This window comes from Neolamprologus brichardi, chromosome 3, assembly GCF_056152115.1.
Source record: "Neolamprologus brichardi isolate AB-2024 chromosome 3, ASM5615211v1, whole genome shotgun sequence".
Taxonomy (NCBI): Eukaryota; Metazoa; Chordata; class Actinopteri; order Cichliformes; family Cichlidae; genus Neolamprologus; species Neolamprologus brichardi.
The window spans coordinates 19,635,421-19,653,246 of NC_142106.1; the positions used below are offsets into that span (position 1 = coordinate 19,635,421).

General features: G+C 39.6%; 1 protein-coding gene across 2 annotated transcripts; it reads right to left on the reverse strand.

Moving 5' to 3' along the window:
• Positions 1-9,048: 9,048 nt before the first annotated feature.
• On the reverse strand, positions 9,049-16,480 carry ppm1ka (protein phosphatase, Mg2+/Mn2+ dependent 1Ka). 2 transcript variants are annotated; one of them, XM_006806071.3, is made up of 9 exons: positions 16,390-16,480; positions 14,777-14,954; positions 14,127-14,303; positions 13,450-13,622; positions 13,234-13,334; positions 11,776-11,941; positions 10,706-10,850; positions 9,782-9,916; positions 9,049-9,637 (listed from the first exon to the last, which is right to left on the reverse strand). In XM_006806071.3, the coding sequence occupies exons 2-9, from the start codon at positions 14,885-14,887 to the stop codon at positions 9,506-9,508; spliced, it is 1,140 nt and encodes a 379-aa protein (XP_006806134.2). In that variant the 5' UTR covers positions 14,888-14,954; positions 16,390-16,480; the 3' UTR covers positions 9,049-9,505. The 2 variants fall into 2 exon arrangements, with proteins under 2 accessions (XP_006806134.2, XP_006806133.2); XM_006806070.3 differs by having other exon boundaries at positions 16,349-16,480.
• Positions 16,481-17,826: the final 1,346 nt, after the last annotated feature.

A 17,826-nucleotide genomic window follows, 5' to 3' on the forward strand; every position in this document is an offset into this window, starting at 1 on the left:
GGGAATAAGACGTACAGGGTGGGCCATTTATATGGATACACCGTAATACCATAACAAAGAATAAAGTTACGTTGAAACCAAGCACACCATTGTTTTTCTTGTGACATTACCAATAAGTTTGATGTGTCACATGGCCCTCTCCCTATTGGAAAAACAAAAGTTGTATCCAAGATGGCCGACTTCTAAATGGTCACCATGGTCACCACCCATCTTGAGGAGTTTGCCCCCTCACATATACTAATGTGCCACAAACAGGACGTTAATATCACCAACCATTCCCATGTTATTACGGTGTATCCATATAAATGGCCCACCATTTATGAAAGATAAGTTTCACCCTTTTCAGAAATGTTAATTAAAAAAAAAAAAAAAGACAGTTGGAGAATACCACAAACATAAGCCACTTTCCATTAGTACCTACTCGGTACTTTCTTTTAGTACCTGGTAAAACTGTCAGGGATCATGCCGACTCTATACAAGTAGATGAAAGTTAAATTATACAGGCTTCCATATTTTGCTTGACATAGTAGACAAAGTCTACTATCTGTAATCTGTTGGGGATTACACATTTTTCCCTCATGACTGATGTTCACCAAATGGCTGATTGTCGTGGACCGGTCTCTGGGTCTGTGCAACTAAGGATTTATTCACTTGATCCTGCACTTGTGCCATGATTGTCACATGTCTGAAATGTCTGGCACGTGGCTAGTGATCACTTGTCCGCAAAACCTGTATAGAAGTCCACAGGAAAACATCAATGTCTTGATATCTAAACACTTTCCCAACAAAGATATAAACAGAAACCATGAATTTTATGCATTTATGATCCATTTGATCCTGCCCATTAAAACCACTGTGTGAGAGGTGAAGATCAAGAAATCGTTTATCATTAAACAAAGGTAAATGCTACACAGGTTTGCTGACTCGGACTTATACAACATAACATAAAGGTTCCAGTAGTATTAGTCATATTTATGTGGTATGATGAAGTTGATTGCCTATTTTTCTGATGTCAGGTAAATCTTTCCTACATTTTAAATTACCCACCACTAACAGGTTGAGAGAAGCAGGGATTTGGTCGAGTTGGCATGTAAGGCAGGGTTGAGAAAGGTGTGCTAAAATACGCTGCCCTTCTGGCAGCCAGAAATGAACATGTCACAGTAGTGGGTGTGGGACCCAGTGTTTTGTGTTTGTTAATTAATTTATATTCTTTTATTTAGTGCTATTCATGTTATAGCATTTGTATTTCTTGTTTCTTAGTTATTTTCTGTAGTTTCTAGGATTTAGGTTTTGTTTCCATGTCTCCCCGTATTTTACATCTTGGTCTCCCGGTCTCGTTGTGTGTGATTACTCTCAGATGTGATTACTCCCAGATGTGGGAGTAATCACAGCTGGGAGCCAGCTTTAAGCCCTTCTTCTTCTTTCACCAGGTTTCACTCTGCGTTTAGGTTGTGTCAGTTTAGTCACCGTCTTCCTGCGCTTTTGTTAATGTTTGATCTGCCTATAAATAAAAGGCACGTTTTTAGTTCAAGTTCACTCCCAGTAACACCAAACATTGATTAAGCAGGGGTGTCGAACTCCAAGCCTCGAGGGCTGGTGTGCTGCAGGTTTTAGATCTCACCCTGGGTCAACACACCTGAATAAAATGATTGGTTCATTACCATTCCTCTAGAGAACTTCAAGACATGTTAAGGAGGTAATTTAGCCATTTAAATCAGCCGTGTTGGATCAAGGACACATGTAAAACCTGCAGGACCACCGTCCCTCGAGGCCTGGAGTTGGACACCTGTGGATTGGTGTATCTGATAAAGCACAGTAGCCATCTGACATTTTGGCGACGTTACAATCCAAGATATTCAAAGGATGGGCAGAGGGCAAGGGAGAACATATAGTTTTGGCCTCCAGGTCGGTGTGTCCCAGCTCTGATGTTACTTGAAAACTACAGAAAAGCAAAAGCACAGATACTGAGTGAAAGACAGGACACAATAGCACTATTTACATGAAAGTAATCAGGTGAATCGGACATTCAAGATTCAAGATTTTCATTTGCTATTTGCACACAGGACCAACAGTCCATGCACATTGGAAGTCTTGTGCAGAGCTCTCTAGGTCAAGTCACACTTTTTACAAGATAAAGACAAAGCAAATAAAAAAGTAAAATGGAAATAAAGTAAAGAATGGAGCAATTATAGTATTTATCCATCCAGCAGGGGGCACTGGAGCCTATCCCAGCTGTGATAGGGCTAAAGGTGGTGTACACCCTGGACAGGTTGCCAGTCTGTCGCAGGGCTAACACACCGAGACAGACAACCATAACACTGGTTACCATCCAAGAAGAAGAAGAAGCTGTGAGTCAGGAGGGAGGGGGTGAGTGAGTGATTCGTTCGCTCTATGATTCAGCACAGGGGGGGTGAGCGAGTCCTGAGTGATTCGCTTAGGCTTACGATTCAGCACAGGAAGGGAGGGGGTGAGTAGCTCAAATGTGCTGTTAGCATGTTAGCAGAGCGATGCTACTGTGAACCGAGGAGCTATTTTCTTGATGTGAGCTTCTACTCAGGGTTTTTTCTTCCAGTTCAGAGCAGAAATGCTTTTGTTAAGAAACTGGCTGTTGTTCCCCTCCCCCCAATTTTAATTATAAGCTAGATATATTTCTACTAATGGAATTAGTTTGCTAACAGCAACAGGGATGAGTCAGTGAGTCAGTTGGGCTTGTGAATCATGATTCACGAGTCAGTAAAGTGATTCTCGAGTATTGAACGATTCGTTCACGAATCGAACATCACTAAATTCACCTATCCCCACCAACTGCATGTCATTGGACTGTGGGAGGAAGCCAGAGTACCCAGGGAGAACATACAAACTCCACAGAGAAAGACCCCGACCTGATAGTGGAATTGAACTCTGGACGTGTTTGCTGTGAAGCAACAGTGCTAACCGCCGTGCTGCCCCAATCATAGTATTTACTATATACAAAAACACTGTACAGAGAGGGTTGTAATAAACTTCCTAGTATTAAAGTAAGGTGAGGTAGTGCTGTTATTTAAAGTGTTCAGTGTTTTTTGTCTTGCCATCAGTCTGACAGATGCAGGGAAGAAGCTGTTGAAAAACCTTGTTCTGTGCGTGATGATGCTGTCCGCTCTGTTGTGTCTCAGATTGTATGTACAGTTTTTGTGTCTGAGCAGAGAGTGAGCTGGATGTGAGTCCCTAATAATTCTCTCTGCTCTTTTTTGGCAGCGTTGTGTGTACAAAAAGTCCATGGAAGGAAGTTTTGTTCCTGTGATCCTCTCTGCAGACTTTATGACTCTTTGCAGAGTTTTCCTCTCTGTCTGTGTGGTGTTCCCATATCAGATAGTGATGCCTGCTGTGAGGATACTCTCTATCAATCCTATCAGGCCTGGGTGAGAGGGCAGTGGTTCATGCCGCCTTCTTGGGCAGCCGAATGATATGAAGCCTTTGCTGGGCTTTTTTCACTGTTGCTGTGGTGTTGAGAGTCCAGCTCAGGTGTGATTTAACCTGCAGTCCCAGGAATGTGTGCCTGTTGGCCCTCTCCACCTCTGTCACTTTGACGATGAGAGGCTTCCTTGTTTTTGTCTGTGTTGAGGATTTCCTCATTATAGACAAGAACATTGTCTACTAGAGTCCTGTGAGAGGCAGCAGCCCTGTGGAGATCCAGTGCTGACGGTGAGCTCAGCAGACACACATCCTCCCATTCTCACCACCTGTGGTCTGTCTGTCAAAAAGTCCAGTATCCAGTTTCAGGTGGGAGTCGGGATGCTATGGTCTGTCAGCTTCTTGATCAGCTTGCCCGGGCGGTTGAAAGCAAAGCTGTAGTCCAGGAAAAGCATCCTGACATATGTTCTGCTGCTTAATAATAATGGATTGGATTTATATAGCGCTTTTCAAGGCACCTAAAGCGCTTTATAATGCCACTATTCATTCACTCTCACATTCACACACTGGTGGAGGCAAGCTACAGTTGTAGCCACAGCTGCCCTGGGGCAGACTGACAGAAGCGAGGCTGCCATATCGCGCCATCGGCCCCTCTGGCCATCACCAGTAGGCTAAAGTGTCTTGCCCAAGGACACAACCACCAGGACAAAGAGCCCAGGGGATGCACTTCCCAACCCCCTGAGCCACGGTCGCCCCCTGCTTTCCTGCTTTCCTGGCTTTCCTGGTGTTGCAGAGTGTGGTGCAGGGCTATTGCTGTTGCATCATCCACTGATCGATTGGGACGGTATGCAAACTGGAGGGGGTTTGTGGTGTTCGGGACCATGTGATTGATGTGGGTGAGAACCATTTTTTCTGGACACTAGGTGTACATATGCCCACACAGCAACATTACATTGAGGGAGAAAAGGCAAACACTCTGATGTTTAAAAAAAAAAAAAAGCTTCCGAGTGTTGCAAAACAGCACTGTTTTACAGCACTGGTTTGTTGGTTTGTTATCCATTATCTTTTAACCTCACTTGTTTAGAGTTTTCCAACTCTGTCAACTGCCAGGTTTGATGCCCTGTCTAGCAGGTCATAGGGCCAATGTATAACTAAATGCAGTCATACATTGATAAAATAATCATTCGTAAACTGACTGGTATATCTGATGCCAATTAGGAGGGACAGCAACTTTTAAATTCTTACTTATTTTACTGTTAAGTGGTACTATGGCTATTACTAAACAAACTAGTTGCAACATTAATGTATACATGAATACGTGTATTATGATAATGGATAGAATTTGACTCTAAATAGTCTAAAAAGTACAGAGACTTGTTTTACCTGTTTTACCTAAACAATCATTACAGCATCTGTATAAGAGAGCAGGGCTGCACGTGAGCCTAATACTGATACCCAGTGTTTTCCACACTGGACTTATTTCTGATCACATATTCTGATTTCCTGTGACACTAATAGCTTTAAAAGTCTAACTTTTAAAGGAAATTTGAACTTTTGTGTGCCTGTCTGTGTAGGTTCTCAGTCACCCAGGTCATGGTAATCCAAGGAGCTTGGAAAGAAAAGTGAGTGGACTTCTCAGTTTCTTGAAGACCAGTTGGTCTTAGAACTGAAGAAGCTCAGATGAGATGAGAGGTGAAACAGACACTTTTCTTTCTAAGCTGCTTAGTTCTTCTGTGTGTGTTCTCCTCTGCGTTGCACTACAGCAGCTTCCCCTACTGGACGTAAGACGTTACTACACTCCTCAATTTTAACATTGTAGGGGAAGTAACAGGGTGGAGGGTTAAGTGAGCTTTAGGATTGAGAGTCCCATGAAATGTAAATAATATGTAGTAGAGACCACCAAGATGAAATACCCAAAATAAATCAATAAGGAATATTTATTTATTTCATAAATCATGTAATTCCCATTAATTCCCAGACAGCTTCAGTCATAAAATCTACAAATATCTAAGCTTTAACTTGCAACCTATCAAACCAAAAGGTGAAAACAAATGTTACTGCATTGCAAATTGCCACAGCCTATTTTAGAAACACTGCAATCAATTCACCTGTGAGCCAAGCGCTGCAAACAAGTCGGGTCTCAGCTCTGTTTAGTGCTGTGTCACACTGGTTTACAGAGTACATCTAGGTCTTGATGGACTTGACCATAAAAACTTGTGGCCACAGCAAAAAAAAAAATCCAAAACACACACTAATAATGACCACCTACAATGCTAAAAACCAAACAAACGTCTTACCCCAAATCATACCCACTCAGACCAGAGTGTACTAATGGTCTCCTGAATTTCCCACAAAGGAAACATGCACCTACTTCCTTTTCAGTGGTCCTTTTCCAATCACATGACAGAAGACAGCAAAGTGCCAGGTGGCTCTTGTTGCGAATATATAGATATTTCCTGCCATAAATATACATAATTGTGGATTACAATTTGTTAGCTGTTGGTTCTGAACTCCACATTTGTAAGTCTCCGATTCTAACACGGGTGTCAAATCAAAGTTCAAACCAACCTTTAAACTTTAAAGGTCTGCCAGGTTTCTAAATCTCTAACTGGCCCTCTCACGTGTATAAACACGCGCATGCAGTCCCTCACAGAGGTACTAACATTACAACATTTTCTGAAGGTCAGCAAACATGCCGTCCATCACAAGGCTTTCCGGGTCAAGTTCTTGTGTGTGTGTGTGTGTCACTTTTTTTGTGGGTATTTAGTGTCACTGACACACAATATACATTAAGATACTCTCTTTATGTCAGTGTCAAGTTGAGGCCACGTGAAGAAATTTAAGGAATCTCAATGGTTTCTATATTTACACACTGGCACCGGAACACCTCATTACCCACAAGGTGGCAGGAGATTCCTGTGCTGCTATTCTGAGAGGAAAGAAACTTTCCATGACAGCATTGTGTGTTGGGAAATCACAATGCTACATGAATATAGTCAGAAAGGCCAGCTGTGTGTATTCAGGCTTGTGGTAACAGAAACAAATGCAAACAAGATTAACCAGCACGCCATCAGATCATATATGTCACTAACAGACTAAACCTTTGCCCTCTTAATTATTTAATTATTTTTAGCTACTATTTTCCTTATTTTTTAAAGTAAATCTCAAGTACTTGTAAAGTAGAATTTAAAATCGCAGAATTGTTTACTTATACATATGTAGTTATAGATTATGTTTGCTTGAGAAGATAAAATATGTGCAGAATCAGGAAAGTTGTAAAAATGTTTTGGGAAAAAAAAACTATCCTAAAAAACTGTGGGAAGAGAGCAAGTTTCAGTTATTAGCTGCACTGATCCTACATGCATTTGTGTCATTGTGTTTACATTATTGTAATTCCCTGTTTACCAGCTTGGATAAATCATCTCTTTCTCGCCTCCAAGCTATAAAAAACGCAGCAGCCAGACTACTAACTCGCTCTAGCAAGCATGCTCACATCACTCCTATTTTATGTTCTTTACATTGGCTCCCAATAGAGTTTCGAATTCGCTTTAAAATTCTTGTTTTAACGTACAGAGCACTAAATGGCCAGGCCCCAGATTATTTATCCAAGCTTCTCACAAAATACACTGCTGCTCGCCGTCTCCGCTCACAGACTCAGAGTTTGTTGGTTGCTCCCAGAACACATCTGAAGACGAAAGGGGACAGAGCCTTTCAGTCTGTGGCACCAAGGCTGTGGAACAGTTTACCTCTACAACTACGTTTGGTTGACTCTGTGGAATCCTTTAAAAAACAGTTAAAAACTTTACTGTTTAAACAAGTTTTCTGTTGACCAATGCTTTTATATTTTTAATTTACATTTAAACTCTATATTGTGTATATTGTGCATTTTGCTATTTATCGTACTGTTTATTTTAATCTCTGTGTGCAGCGCTTTGTGACTACCTGTGTATGTAAAGCGCTTAATAAATAAACTTTACTTACTTACATGACACTGAAAACAAAATGTACAACAACAAAAAAAGCATTTCAGTTAATTTTGTATATTATGGTTTCTGTTTTTTGCATGCATTCAGTTGAATTTGGAATTTTTCTTCTGTTGTTTTTTATAATAAGATACATACAACAGCAGGCGACCATGAAATATGACATTTGACAGTGTTCTTGTGAAGTCCAGCTGTGTGGAAGGCAAAGCAGGACCCATAGACCAATGAGATTTACTGCTTTAGCTTGTAAACTCACCCCCCCCCCCCCCCCCCCCAAAAAAAAAAAAAACCAAACAAACAAAACAAACTCAAGTAGCTTGGAAACCACAAGAATAGCCACAGAATTCACAGTTAACAGTGGAATACACAGCATGAGGGAGACAGAGGACTTACATACACACACAGGATAACGAGAGGCTGGGCAACAGGTGGGAACACACCTGAAACTAATTACTGAATAAAAAGCCAAAGGAAGACAAACACAACAACACAGAACAAGAGACTATCAAAATACAACCGGAAGTAACAAATGCCAAGACACAGCTTAAGACAGGAACTTGACACTAGGACTGGCCACAAACAGACATGAAAACATGACAAACCAGGAACACAGAAAGGGAACATAAAAATAACAGAAACCTAAACTAAGAAGAACTGAGAATACAAGCATGAAATCAACCTGGAACACAGTCTAAATAAATGGTAAATGGCTTGTATTTGTACTAGTCCCTATGGACCCCAAAGTGCTTTACACTACATTCAGTCATCCACACATTCACACACACATTCACACACTAATACAAACAAAATAAACCAAATTATATAAACACACAGACCCAGCATGATGACACTGTTAATTTCACATGAAACACTGAACAACTTTGAGGATGCAGGCTTGTCATTTGATAACTTTATCAAATCAAACTTGAGAAATGTTGTTTTGATGCATCTCTTATCTCAATTCTCTAGCAAAGAAAAGTCAGACCTCAGTCATTAATAGATGCCCTCATAACACACTTTGAATAACCCCCATTTTCATAATAAAACAAAAATGTATTTAAAAAGGAAAGAAATGCAAATATAAATTTAGCGGCTGGGGGGGGGGGGGGGGGGGGGGTGGAGGGGGGGGGGTATAAAAATAACAAAGTAAAATAAATACAAAACATGAAGGTTTTTTTTCAAATATCTTTATTTTCCAATTCATTGTAATAAATAATAATAATAATAATAATAATAATAATAATAATAATGGATTGCATTTATATAGCGCTTTTCGGGACCCCTCAAAGCGCTTTACAATTCCACTATTCATTCACTCTCACATTCATACACTGGTGAAGGCAAGCTACAGTTGTAGCCACAGCTGCCCTGGGGCAGACTGACAGAAGCGAGGCTGCCATATCGCGCCATCGGCCCCTCTGGCCAACACCAGTAGGCAGTAGGTGAAGTGTCTTGCCCAAGGACACAACGACCGAGACTGTCGAGCCGGGGCTCGAACCGGCAACCTTCCGATTACAAGACGAACACCCAACTCTTGAGCCACGATTAACTGTTTCGCTAAATAAACAATTTAGCGAACAGTAAAATTCAATTATGAGCACTAAACCTGTCAACAAAACTGACACAAGTCTGTGTAAGAAAGTGACACTGACAATAAAACAGAAACAAAATGATGTTTCAGTTTAAAATACCAAACTTTATTCTTCCCTGTGTCAATGGGTCAAAGGTCAGAGGTGAGAATGTGGAGCTGGGTGAGGATTTGTCTCATCAACACTGAAGTGAGATATGTGACCCAGCTAGAGATATTTTGTATTGAATTTCTCACTTATATTTTAAAATGTTTTTTCCAAACACAAATCAAACTTTTTACAAACATGATGTACATACAAACACTACAACAAATCTCTGTATGTACAAGATATATATCTATCTATCATTATACACTGTATAAATACGGACTTTCTTTTGTTAGCGCCCAGCTAACAAATGAAAGTTGATGCTAACATAATGTTTTCAAATAAATTTGATAGGGGTTATGGATCATTTTTAGTATAAAAAAAGATTTTTGTATCCTTAAAGTCATCTTCAACTTAATTCCAGAGCTTTGTGAAGTTATTGTGTCTTTGTGCCGTCTATGCCCATCTCCCACTTGAAATGAAGTTCCTGCTCATGCTGTACACTGTGGTGGAGCTCTGATGTCTCCCCCAGGCTCCGAATGGGATGATGACGATTGTAGCATTGTCCTCTGAGCCGTACTGCAACGCCTAGAAAAATATAAATCACATTATTTATGTCGGCAGCCTTGGTGACTATTTGAATCTGAAAAGCCACATCAATTCAATGAAACACATTTTTACTCATTTTCTTTGTCTAATTTATATAAAGTGGATGAAATAATAATGAAAAACCTGCTGAGCGATGACATCAGCAGCCTCAGTGGGGTCTTGGCATTGGTTGATGATGTCACAGATCTCCTGATCACTAAGCAGGAAGTTGATACCGTCTGTGGTCAAAGCCAGGAACGAGTCCTTGGCATGTTGGACCTGCAGGAAAAGACAGGTGAGTTTTCTGTCATTTCAGCCGTAGAAAGTACCGTTACACTTGGGTATAAACCATGTGAAATACCGTGTAAAATATGGATGTGACATCACCAGTCCCGTTATGAAGTGTAAAGTTGGTATTTTGAAAACTTGACATGGACATGGCTGTGACTTTAAAGCCAAGGTCACCATAGACTCAGGGCTGTTTTCCCACAAACTTTATGACCTGAAGTTTTGTAGCCATTGGTAGGGCAGGGCAATATGGCCAAAAATATTTATCACGATATATATTTTTGAAAATTTGGGATAGCGATATAACTGACGATATGGTTGACGCGAGACAAACTTAAAAGGAGGTTATATTTGGTGTGTATCTGATGGACGAAAGCCAAACCAGTTCCACACCACTGAAGTTGCGATTCAACGATCCGCTTTCGCCCTTCTCATTCTCCGTTGCCGCCATGCTTTTCCGTCATGTGCATATGAAAATGAAGGCACTGCGCATGCATATTTTACCTATATTCTATCACGATATTTTATTTTCTTATCATTGGCTAACATTATACTGATATTACCGTGAACTGTACGATGTGGCCCAGCCACAGTCTTTAGGAAGGATTTGGGTAAAAAGACACTTCCGTGTTAACTTTTTAGACCTTGAAGCCACATCCATGTTTTTCTTTTTTAATTGTGTGGTATAACTCCTCCAGTGCAAGTAAAAGTATATAATTTAAAATAAATATTAAACTCACTTGAAAGTCAGAGGACTGAGGAAACAGTAGGAAAACTTACGGTGCGTCGTTGGGTATCTGGCTCTGCGATGACACCGCTAGGTTTCAGGTGGAAGTCTCCAATGCTTCGTGTCATGGCCAGCCTCCCGTTAACATTAGCCTGACCCACACTGTTCCATGTCACGTAACCTCCAAACCTCTGGATCCTGAACAAAAATGCACACCCAGGATTACCGTCTCAAAGACCAGGATCAGCTGTGTGAAACTTTGTAAGGTTGTTGCTCTTTCCTACGTTTTTAGTAATTACTAGTTTCACAGTTAGTTAAACACTGAGTTGCACAAGATTTTCATTTTTACATATTATTTACATCTACTAGCCACAAGGTGTATAGTAAACATTTACAGTGATAGCCATTTTTGTGGTTCAGCCTGCTTTATTTAAGTTACATGTCAATTGGGAACCATGAAGAACTGACCCAAGTGGCTCCAAAGTAGTAACAGTTGGAACAATTAAGGTCTTTAATAAGTTTATGTTTTTGCATTCTGCAGAATGAAAAACCAGACACCAAAGCGTTAACTAGCTTTGGATTAAGTTCAAGTGAAACAAGACTTGGTCTGCTGTTACATAATTCTAGCAGCTAATAGCTAAAGGTAAATCCAAACGTCTGTCCCTGCACATCTTGTTTCGAGTACTGGATGAACCAGATCTAATTTCTGCAGGATGTCCTGGAGCCCCAACTCTGTGCCAGCTGTAGGCACTCCAACATGCTGCAGGGTGTATTTATACACAACGATTTGACCAGCTGCTTTTGGAAAACCTGAACCCTTCTGAACTCTTTTATCTGTACAAATCTCTTTGGACTGTAAGTGGTTTTGACTGAATCCCCCTCAAATATTCCTGCATCTTATTAAAATCTAATTATAATATTCAACAGGTCAATATTACTTTAATTATTAATTTATTTTTTGTGTTGATTCATACTATAATTTTAAGGTAGCAAGAACACAGTCATTTGATTGCCGCTAATAGTGCCCATAGTAATTGTAATAGCAGTACTGTACTAGTGGATGTAAAAAAAGTTTCATTAACCAGAGGGGCTAACATTTATTGTGGTAGTGGGGACCATGTACCGGTGTCTCTCGTCCTCGCGGTCAGGTGTGTGGTCTGTGGTGAGCTTGTTGGCTTTTCCATTCCTGCACAACATTGCCCGACTGTCACCAACGCTACCGACCACCAGCTCTACGCCGTCACGTAGTAAAGCAACCGTTGCAGTGGTGCCAGCTGTCAGGAAAGAGGCTGGAGAGGAAGAGATGCACAAATTTTAATATTTAAAATTTAATATTATAAAGTCCAAAATGCTTTACAGAAAGTTCTAAACTTGAGTTTTTCTTTAAGCACTTTTTGTATTGGTTATTTAGACATAGATAGAGACAGTACAATAGCCCTTCAATAACTCCAAACTGTTAGTTTGATGTGATTTTAAACCAACGCATTGCGTTATTATCTACACAAGTGTCAAAACTATAAAGATTAAAATCCTTTTCTATTAACTTAAGACAAAAGTTGTGATCAAAACATTAAAAATTAAAAATACACTTCAAGATTATCTTCTTGTCCACCTCTGGACTGTTTTCAGCTACTTTTAGATCAGTTCTGATTACTTGCAATGGTGGACTGTGTCACAGCATCTTACAACTAAACTAACTGGCAAATAGGGTAAGTGGTGAGTGAACATTGTGTTTGTGGGGCTCAAAAGTGTTTTTAGTACACTGTGAGTCAACGCAGTCCAGCACACTCTAGCTTTCATATGTTTTATTCTGACTATCATTCCTCAAGTGTTTCCACACAGGCAAAGACTAGCATGACTAGCATGTCAGGGATTTGTAGTGACTATGTGTAAAACTTGAGACATTGTTATTCAATTAAAGCAGCTACCAATGAGAGTAATGGATGCTGCTGATAAAGACATGACATATGAGAAGATGGCAAAGATATGGTTACCTATGCAACTGGAGCCTGGAAAGTCCACTAGGGACCAACCATCAGTCACTAAATCTGTTTATATGTGGTTTGGGCTTCACCCTTGGAGGTGCACAAGTTCACAGTATAGAAGCCAGGAAATATAAAAATGTTCCTGGTCGGAGAAGAAGACGACCTTGAAGCTGGGATCCAAATTTAAACCAGTTATGGGTTTAGGTTCATTTGTTGGCTAAGTCACTTTACAGTTGCACCATGTCACCTCCAGATTTATCCACTATGCTAACTTCAACTTTTCATTGAAAAGTCCATTACTCTCACTGAATAACCATAATGAACTCTTTATTACTATTTACTTTCAGAGCATCACAATTAAAATTCAGTTGTCCAATACTTTCGTTTTTTGTTTTATGTCTTAGAAAGTACAAGACATAGTTGGTGTTATCATATTGTGTAACTTCCTTTAGGTATCTTAAAGATTTCACAAATACTACAAGTCACATTGTGCCTGCTGATAAGACCTGACAAACTCGAAACGTGAATCACTTTTTACCTTTTTGGCTTCCAGCGCTTTAATCTTTACGGCTTTAGAGAAATGACTTGTGTCTCACCATTGTTGAAGTAGCTGAGATGTGTGTGTAGAGCCTTGTCAGCATCTAAAAAGGCTTTCTTTAAAACTTTCTCCAGATCATCATCCTGTTCCAAAGCATCTCTGCACCAAAAAAATTGAGTTTAGGTTTTTTGTTTGTCTGTTTTTGTGAAGTTCAGTCATTAATGACTACACAGCTTTTCCAGTATTCAGTTGTTTATGTTCTCATATGCTCAACCTGATAAATTTCTCCATGAAGGTGTAGCAGTAGTCGGCAGCATGTGGGCCACCATGGCCGTCGAACACAGCCAAGTACAGTAGGTTGTCATGAATACGGCCGATGCGGAGACGGTCCTCGTTCTGATTCCTAAGACCGAGAACAGACGTACTGCCGACCCGAGACAGACTGACCTGAGAGGTGGAGGAAGACAACCTTTGGTTGATAAACTGAACTGACTGATTAGCCATTTCATTCATGTGTCCCAACCATGGGGGGATATGTAACATGTTAGGTTAAAATCTTTTTGAACCTGTGACAATGCCCTTAAAATAGCCACTGAAAACAGTCATTGTATACTTCAATATATTTGTGCATTTCTGAATATATCTATTCAACCTATGCTCTACAGACCTTTACTTTACTTTAATAGGTACACGGTGCCAGTACCCAGCTAAACTCGAGTTTGTCTCCAGAAGTACTTCAGGTCTTCGTGGCTTAGATTAAACAAGATGCTGGAAATATTTCTCAGAGATTTTGGTTCATACTGACATGTTAGCATCAGTTTGAACTTTAGCCTATAGCCTTTAGCCTGCCATGTGACTGACTGATAGATACTTGCATTTGCAGCTGTACCTGATAAAGTGGCAGGTGAGTGTATTTATTTATTCTTGTATCCATCCACTGCTCTTTCCTACCTGTGGGATGGGTCTTCCATATCTGATACTGGAGGGCAGTAGTATTGGTTCTTCTATCCTGTTGTCCCAAATACCAAATGAGTCCCAGGTCACTGGACGGACGCTGATGCCACCGTCCAATCCGACTGATCCACTTCCCTGCCGCACGCCCACCATCCCGAACAATGCCCCGCCCACCTACAGGACGATCATCCAGGACAAGGTTAGACTATTGTTGTAGCTTGTTTGTGTAAAATCTGATCAGGGATTTTTTTTGCTTATTATAAGATCGTGAGAATTGTGTTGTTTCAAAGAAGACATTACATGGTTACTTTACTCACCAGCAACTAATCCATTTTCCAAAATAGTCATAATATTTATGTCTAATGACAAAAAATGATCTTTTTGTTAACACTATTGACAAAATATTTAAGAAATCTGTCTTTTCACACATGTCTAAAATAAATAAATCACATTTCTGGTGCTTCAAATGAGATTGAAATGTTAATAGTAAATAGAAAACTCTGGATTTGTAATCATGCAAAAAACAAACAAACCCAATCTGAACAAATAATTAAATTCTGTTCCAATTTTCTGAAAGTAGGATTACATTTTTTTTTTTTTTTTAAATAATTTTGAAACAGAACATCACATGTAAGTCTCAGATTCACCTGCCCAGAGGCTGTGGAGGTTTCTGGTGAGGATCGTATGGAGAGGAAGGATTGTCTGGCGATTGTGGAGCGACCACAACGCAGCATATTGAACAGCACTGCAGATGACATGACTGATTGCCTTTAACAGCTGTGGAGATTTTACAAAGGAGGAACGACCTCGCCAGGTGCTGGACTTCTAAAAAGAACGAAGAAAAATCATGTTAACAGGGCTGAGACTTGGTGCAGTAAATAAATTCACATTCTTCCATCCTCATGTTTCTAAGTGAACTGTATATGCACAATTTTCTTTCTTAGAAACTTGTGGAATTGTTAATGTTAACCTTCAAACCCAGTGTTACGATCATGCTTGTGGTTTTGTTGAGTTACGATTTGGATTCTTGTAAAAAAATTTTGTGATTTGATTTCTTAATTTTTCTTATGGTAACAACTTTTTGTAATTAGAAAAGTTGTGCAGAAAAAAGTAAAGCATACTTTTTAATATGTAATATTACTGGTTTTTCCATCCAGTTGTCCAGATGTTAATAAAACCTATATTCCTATAACTTTGCAGGATGTGATTCACAACAATGTGACAAGAAGAACATAAATCAGGTATAATCATATCAGATAAATGCACATTATACTTTCTGAGAATCAGTTTTGAGTTTGTTGGGGTAGTTTCTAGGATGAGACCCTATTAGACTGAGAAGTGGTCACATGTTGGCTCCAGTTGGAGTTTAATCTTTCAAGTGTACGTAAATGACATTAACAAGGTTTCTTCTTATGTTTCTTATTCTCTCTCTCTACTTTTCCATCCCTCATCATCTCTCTATATATGAGTATGTCCACAAATAACCTCACGCCTCCTGCTGTGTTTTCTTAGCCCTTGATCCCCTATCTATTACAAGTATGGCATGGGCATGAGCTCTGAAAGTACAGAGAGTATTACTTCTTTGGAAAGGAGTTTCCTTCCAAAGAGACACTTTTTTTTTTAAAGATAAGTAGCTTATATTATCTATAATTTAAATAATCGGAGAAACAGGTAGACTACTGAAGTTGCAACCTTTCCCCAAATACCTTTGACATAATTTATGAACCTGTCAATATCTTTGGATTAAATTTCACTCTGCAGCTCTGGGGCGTGCTTAAGCAAAGCTGCCTTAACTCTGCACTTCAAAACAGTGTGGACGCAAATAAACACATATTGTTGACAAAACACGGCGATGCCTGCTTCACAGATGAGTAAATTCAGAGGTCACATGCACTGACACACATAAAAGTAACAGTTTTAGGTCAGTTATTAGAATTTCGACCTGAATTTATTCAAAACCGAGCATTTTATTTATGAGATGAAAAATAGCAAATTTAAAAAAATTTAATGAGGAAAATTTAATAGACAAAAATTACAGAAATATAATTTTAAGTTATTCTATATGCTAAAAATATTTTTGTAAATACATCACACGTCTTGACATATCACAGGACATAACCTAAAAGATTATAGCATGTTTAAATGAATATGACATAACTATGCAGGACTAGCAACTTTAAAAGTAAAGCAAAAACTGAACTGCAGCTGCACAAAATCACCTTCTTCCTGTTTCTTGTACTTCTGTTATTGATCTTCCCACCTTGTGCCGCCTCTGTAGCAACAGGTGTCCAGAGTCCCAGCAGCTGCCTGGAGCCTTCAGCCGCTCTTGCGGTGTTGCTGTCAAAGCTCAGGGGCTCGGCTGGAGGGTATTTAAACTGAGCCGCACCTATCCAATCAAAACGTGAGATGTCCTGACGTCACAGTTGAATCACATGTGGAGGTTGTGACTATTTTGGGCACCAAGCCAGTTGAAACACTGTGTGTTAGGCAGGTCTTTGTATGCTTGTTTTTACAAATAGTTTAAAAAAACCCCAAAAAACAACAACAGCTACAGCTCCAGCCCTAAAAATTAGAGCAATTCAAAATGATTTAGAGAACACAAAAAATAAACCAGGTGTAAAATTAATAATACCAATAACAACAACAACAACAATAAGAGTAACAAGAAGAAGAAGAAGAACCAAACTCTGCAGATGTGTACATGATGGGTTGCTATGAAGGTTCTCATCTATATTAGATATTGTGACATCATCATGTTGCCTAGCATCTATCAATTAGCAGCTTAAAATGGTGCATTTGTAACTTTTTTTGCATTTACAGTATATGCTGTTGTAATTTGGTGCTAAATAAAGACATTTGTTGGATGGATGTAAGAAATAATAAAATAAAACTACAAACACAATCACTTGGAGCCACACATACGTCAGCTTTTCCTCCTTTATTTCCTCTCTTGCTCTCCCTTTTATCCTACTCTGGTGTGAATGTGGCAGATTGTCACCAGCTGTGGGAAGTCCTCCAGGGGGTCAAGCTCCTGCTGGCTCCTTACTCACACACCTGTTTCTCATTCACTTGTCATTCATCTATGATAAGAAGACTGTGTGTTCACCCAATTGACATTTCATTTTCCTGGTGATAAAGCATGTAAGTGCTACTTTAGCACTGTAGTACTTTGTCTTACTACTTACCCTAATATCTTTTTTTTTCTCCTGCTTCAGCTTACCTTTTGGTGTGTCAGTCAGGCCTGTTAATGGGTTTTCGCTGATGTGGCTGTTCTACCTGGGTTCATGCTTACCTCCTGCAAACCTGCTCACCAACAGAACTTTCAAAGACTTCTTTTTGTTCCACAGTTGCAAGCCAGGTGAGTAATAGGTTTGACTGGCTTGTGAGTGTGGGTCAAGAAGGGTTTTCTTGTTGCCCTGAAACTAATGCTCTCATTTGTCTTGGACCATTCTGACCTTTTTCACTTTGTGACAGTAGGAACTCTTGATAGCATTTTGTGGCTTTAAAGAAGAAATAGTGAAAAATTAATATCACCAACTGCATTAGGAAAAAACCAAAAAGCTGAACTTTGCCATTTCAATGATATATTTATTGTTATATGCTTTTTGCTTTATCAGTTTTTAAAGTGCCCACATGGGATGGCTTTCGTGGCCCTATATGGTCTTTTTGTGGGAAAGACCACTGCAAGTTTCCCACA